Source organism: Protopterus annectens, chromosome 8.part0, assembly GCF_019279795.1.
Source record: "Protopterus annectens isolate FY-2018-M chromosome 8.part0, PAN1.0, whole genome shotgun sequence".
NCBI lineage: Eukaryota > Metazoa > Chordata > Ceratodontiformes > Protopteridae > Protopterus > Protopterus annectens.
Genome location: NC_056741.1, coordinates 835,959,792 through 835,966,438, shown reverse-complemented (window position 1 = coordinate 835,966,438; position 6,647 = coordinate 835,959,792). Strand labels below are relative to the sequence as shown.

At 34.9% G+C, this 6,647-nt stretch overlaps 1 protein-coding gene across 1 annotated transcript in view; it reads right to left on the bottom strand.

The window, feature by feature from the left end:
* Positions 1-3,413: 3,413 nt before the first annotated feature.
* LOC122808351 (organic solute transporter subunit alpha-like) overlaps positions 3,414-6,647 on the bottom strand; it is a 187,600-nt gene continuing 184,366 nt past the window's right edge. Inside the window, exon 6 of the mRNA XM_044079317.1 lies at positions 3,414-3,919. Within this exon, the coding sequence (XP_043935252.1) occupies positions 3,414-3,919 (506 nt within the window). The remainder of the gene's footprint in view (positions 3,920-6,647) is intronic.

The following is a 6,647-nucleotide window of genomic DNA, read 5'->3' as shown; positions in this document are numbered from 1 at the left end:
TGGAAGAACCTTAGTGAGAGTGCAGTTAAGCTGCTATTCTTTTCAGTTTACAGGTGCTTAATGTGGACAACAACTGCCGTCATTATCACATTGTTGTAAGACTTCCATGTAATTCTGACAAAGATGGAAAATATTTTGTGATTTGGTTTATTATCTTTCTGCATTTCTGCAAGATGGTTAAATTAAATGAAAATGCAATACACCCTGATATTTTAGAAGAAATATTTTCTATTTTTCTTCTAAATAATGCATAATAGTGACAGTGTATCTAAAACAATTTAATGTGATACATAACAACAGAAACAACTACATTTATTCTGCAGAGACCTTTTAAAGTTATGTATTTAAGTTTTGCTCAACAAATGTCCCAACAATCGAGCGTAAACCTATGAGTTCTTTCTGATCTGTTGCTATCATAGATATGGAGAAATGAGTGTGTGGCACTGTGCTGAAAACAGATACTGATACCATAATACTGAATAAAATTGCTGAAATTTCAAAATGTTGAAAAGTGAAAATGTTGACCTCCCTGTAAGTGTGACTCAAAACAAGTGCTAACATGGGTCCTGCAGAGAAATATATTAAAATCAAAATACCTACAGAGGCATCAATGTAGACAAGAGAATGTGCCACCCCCCCTGCACTATCCACTTCAAAAATTGTTTAAATTTTTACCTTTCAACATTATATTTCACCATTTTTTGTTCAGTATTATGATTTTAATTTATTCATCTTTAGCACTTTTTTCAGACACCCAGGGAAACAGTTTGCATGTAGAGATCAATCTCACGGTGAGTATATATATATATATATATAAGTAGCGGGGGGGGTTGTGTCCTCCAAATGGTTTGTTTTACAGTCTGTTGATTAAACAGGTTCAGATGTTGGGTTATCAACGTCTTGATGACAGAATGACATTGCCAACAGCTTAGACTTGTTTGGCTTGTGTTCGATAAGATAGTTATGATCAAAGGGGACCAGACCTGATTATTTAGGCAATGACATGAAAATACATAATTTGAATTAGCAGAGTGCATGATTTATCCTGGAAAATATATTTCATTAAAAAATCTCCCGCTTTTTGCATGTAAAAGATGGCAACCCTATTTGTGAGGTATTGCACAGTTAGTGTGGTTTGTGTGGGATTATGTTATAGTCATTGCGTTATTTCTTGCACAACTATCACTTCTGAATAGTTGACCCACATTTGTCTTATACAGTGCGTATTTTCCTATTCGTCTTCATCTATCCCAGGAACACTGGCTAATTGAAATACCATGCTAGACTCATCCTCTACTGCTAGTTTAAACAGTTTTACCGTCACCTCTGTCACATGGCAGTTGCTTTTTGTAACTGTTACGATATCGCACTACCACAGTTTATCGCATAGTATTCTCATTTATGGCTGCATTACGAGTCTGCAAATTAAATCTATTTGAAAAAGCTTCTATTACTCACTTCCCTGGGAAGGCCTCTCAAATTGTCAGCAGACAGTCTACTAGCTGTTTCCAGGATCTAGTAGACAATACTTTCTAAGTCTTGTAGAGCAAATGACCATCCCTGATTGCTTTTTCTTTCATTTATTTTTATACATAAAATGCCTAAGTTTGGACACCTAAGTAAATAAAGCAAGCATCTGTGCAAGGGCACCATGCTCTTACACTGCATAGGTACCATGGTAAGGGCAAATCTGAAAAAAGGCAAGAATCTCTGCAATGCACACGGCAGAGAACTGTTTATTGAATAACTGTTAGAAAGGGGTTGTAGTAAATTATTAATATAATCATCTGTGACTGCATGTAACATGGAAGATGCATATATGTTACCTCAACCTATAATCCCTCAATTAGTTGTGCTACTGAAGGCACTGATTCTGAAGGCTCTCATTAAGCCAGCCTTCATCTGATTAGTTCAGCCATGACATGTCTGATAAATATTATATATATATATATATATATATATATATATATATATATATATATATATATATATATGGATAGATAGATAGATAGATAGATATACACACACACAAATGTGATATAATTTATTATTGCAGGTCTGCATTTAAAGTGCAAGCAGCTTATACTTTACCACTTTTACTATGGCCCTAAAATATCTATGTCCTTGTGAACAAGAGTTATATAAGTATGAATGTTGCACATCATGGTCTTAGACCAGTCATAATGTATCATGTGAAAGTACACTGCCCATCTCTGTAGAATGTGTAAAAATAATTTCTGCACTTTATCTTAAACTAATTCTATAAGCAAATGGCTGACAAGTTTTAAAGTTGTTTACCAGAGAAAATCTAATGAACTGCTGTTGCGCATTTAATACTTTCTAGATACTTAGCAGACTGCAATAAAGCATTTCACAGTTCCATGATGAACAAAATAATAATAGACCAGTAATATAAATATAGTTTCTCTAACTTGTTAAATTGATTGCACAAATACCATGCTTTCTCTAATGAATCCTTTATAAGTAGAATAAGGTCTGATGCAGTTGTAAAGAGGCAGGAAAGTTTGGGATGACATTGCGAAGTTGAGGGAGGGGTAATCAGATGCCCTCTTCAAGATGAGCTAATTACAAACTTAACTAAACAGTGTCTCAGAAATGGATTGTGATAAATTTTGGCCTATATTTCTGTCTTGTACAAACCATGAAAACAATATGATCATTTGGAGTCCTTTATGTTATGTCTATATCAACACTTAAATTGATAAGTTACATTGCGTTAACTATTGCCCTTAAAATGACACCTTAACTATAAATACCATCAACAAATCCCTTTTGCCTTCTGTGTCAAATATAAAATAAGGTACAGTAATCAGAGAACATGAATCCAAAAGACAGCAACATGTTTTGCTTCTTGATAGTATATGCAACCATGACAAAGCAGGATTCTACATGCATAAAACACTGATGGAGTGCAAGACATTCAGTTCTAAATCATTAACAGTGTAGTCAGCAATAGCCTTCACAAAAGTAGCCAACTGGATTTGTAATACTGTAACAGACCCCTTGGATCAGGGCCATTACTACCTGAAATGTTGCTCACAAGCAACAAAGGATAGTTTTTTTACATTTTTAGAATATCTTCTACGTCTACCTTTTGTACAATAAATATATTAACCAAATCAGACAGTAGTTGAAATATTTACAGTAGAATGGAGGTAACAAACATCCTTTCAGTACTAGAACTATGAGCTGACCAGGAATACTGGTCAGATCCACGACTAAAAGAGAATTTGTAAAATCTGTAGCAAATGGTTGTTTCAAAACAAGAGTTTACAAAGGCTCCCTAAGATGCTTTACTCCAGTTTTAAAAGAGAATTCCACCTGTTCCATATAGTGCAAACAGATGTGACATTTTATTGAAATTGAGTCTCATCCTCCTTATATTGTGAGTTCTATACAACAGTGATCTCATTTGTATCCTTACAGTGGACCTCAGCTGTGACTTGGATACAGTTTGCCTCCAAGGTTGCGTTGTTCTGTGCAGGAACGGTCTGAGGTAAGTTAACTTTCCAATTCACAGGTTTAGGATCAGGCTGGGAGTTCTTTGAAGAGGACATGTGAAAATTGTTCATTCGGAATGCAAGTCCAGGACCAAAATCAAACTTGTCCAGTGGAGCATGTTCTATCCGGCAGAGGCTGTCCTCGCTATCACTGTGGTAGCCCTGATTGATGCCCCATGAAATATCATCTGTGTCTGAAAATCCTGGTCTGTCCAGTTCAACATAATCTGTCTGGATGGACTTGTTGACTTTAGGTCTTATGGAAGAAAAGGAGGAAGATGAAGGACAGGACTTGTCTGTGTTAGTTCTTTCTGCACTGGGTTCCACTTTCCGAAAGCAGTAACGGGCAAATAAGCCAATGAAAAACATCTCTACAATTATTGCATAGTGATAAATAACTGTAAAGAGAGAAACAAAAAGAAATGTTTTGCATTAATTTATTTCAAACTCTCAAAGATGTATGCAGTCTGAGATAAAAACACAAATGTCTCTAGTCAATAAACTGATACTATTTTAAATCTACTATGACCAGAAACAGAGAATCAAAACTTCTAAAATGAGAAATGTAGAGCATACAGATTGGCAGAAGTGGCAGTTAACAGCACTCATGTTAGTTTGGGGTTATATATCTAGCAGTATGCCAGGAATCTCAACACAGACTATCTGGGTGTAAATGTGCAGTACTGTGAGCAGCTAGAACAGAGGGAATACAATACATAATGTCATAGAACATTATAGAAACTTCACGAATATAGCACCATGGCCACTGCCTGAAAGTATGAAACCACAAGTGTGTCATATTGAGACCCAGTGGCATAGCAAAGAGTAGAGAAAGGCTAATACCGGTGATGGCAGGAAATAGTTGTGATACCACCATCTTGAAAGTGTTAAGGTGACAAAGCTGTAACAGTCACTAGGTTACTAAGACACAAAAAAGACAGTATTCACATTCACAGCATTTTACTGGAACCAAAAAAGTGTATTTGATCACTAGAGAGAGAATGTGGAACTGGAAGCCAGACTCGTTATTTTGCTAAAATAAAAAATGTTTCCAAATTTTTTTCAGTGTTCTTTACTTCTATTTCAATTACAACATGAAGAAGACTAGAATGATTATAGTAATTATTTCAGAACTGTAACATTTTACACCCCACAAGTTACTTGTTAAAACCAGTAAAAAGCTATTCTGAAACAGAATTCATTTTAACGATCAGTACAAATTTCAGAAATTTTTTTTTAAGGGAACTCAGACTAACTCAAAATTCCTGAAAAGAACTCACTAAAATGAGATTTCCAGAAAGGGAACCTGCATTTCTGACTGTTATGAAAAGGAGCAAATAGGTGGCAACTCTAGAATGCAATACTCAAGAAAAAGAGAATTACAAAGGCCAAGTGATTTATTTCTTAAGATAACTAAAATGGCCTACTGGATTTTAGCCACAACTCAAATCACAAGGAAAATGCAATATATGAAGAGTTTAAAGTTGCCATTAAGCTGGCATGTTAGTGTGAAAAAAAAAACAGCACAAAGCAACACACTAATTTCACACAGTCTGGCTCAAACTTCTTTTCATGGATTGGAGAAGGGAGAACCCTTTACCACTGAACTATACTGATGTCCAAAGAAAATAAGATGAGAGAACATGACAAATTCCAGGCTCCAACAAAGGCAATAGGAGTTAAATGGAATGTATTAATGTCTTTGCCACTAGTTTAATTAGTTGGGGCATACTGTCATCCATACTTGGGTAAGTGTACCAGAATACATTGTGGTGAAGGCTGATTGGCCTAATTACATCAGCTGTTTCCACACCATTTCACTTCACCAGCAATATGAGATGTATCACTGAGTAATTATGTCAGTCAGAAACAGTAAGTCCATCACCCTAATGGCAACAAGGAGCAAGAAAGATGATGTCTCAGTGTCCCTCAGTAAGTTTCATATTGTGCATCAGGAAGTTATAATCAACATCCCTCAAAATGATCTACTTGAAGGGTTAAATTCCCTCTTCCTAGTGTTGGTAAAATATAATTACCACAGCATGAAAATCTGTTTAAATCAGAAAAGAAACAAAATAACCTTGTCACCATAAATGGAGTTAAAAATATTAAACCTGAGCTGCAGGATGGCTGAAATTTGCATAACCCCTCACATTTTCTTTTCTTTTATTAGAGGTTCCAAAATATTATAAATTTAATCGAAACAAAAATCTGCTAATATCGTACACCCACATTGTAAGAAAAGGAAACCACACACATTCAGAGCACTGAATATATACAGAGACAAAACAAAGAGCAAACTACATGTGTACAATACATGCAGTCACCCCTGCTGAATCATTTTGGTGCAAAGACAAACCATGCAACAAAACACATATTTGAAACTGATAAGGCACATCATTTATATAATACTAATATAATACATTTATATAATACTAATAATCATTACTTGACTGATAGTGATGATGGATTTACCCTGTCCTGTTGAAATTAAACCATGCACCATTTGCTTTTGTGGACAAACTGTAGTAATTATAGCTAAATATATAATTGCTGTCAAATGGATGATGATTTTTACCATATCAGCTTACTCCTCAGTACAATATAAATGCCTGAATCATTTAGAAGTGCGAGAGTAATTGGTTACTTCATCAAAATCATTAGAACTATAATGAAAACACCATCAGCTTAACTCCGGGTTATGCTCATCCTCACTACCCTGCTAATAATATATACAATGTTCACTCTTTCACTACTTGTAACAATCAACACATGCGATTTTTATATCCTCTTTCCTCTGTTCTTTTTTTTTGACATAGGCAAACTTATAATTATATAAAAGTAATCAAACTATATTAACAAGTTGGCATTTACAAACATTATATATTACATACATTGTTATATATCCTATAATCTAGGCAACATTACATAAATTATTCAGTTCCTATATCTGAACAGACTTCTGCTTGTTTGTACCAAGCTGAACTGAGGTGGGCTACCAGCCGCAGCTCTGAGCTGAGATACCAGACGACTAGAGGCTTCTGAGCTTCCAAAAAAACATAAGTTGCCTGTTTTTTCTTTTTCTTTTTTTTGCGTATTTATACTATTTACTGCACTTTTTATTGC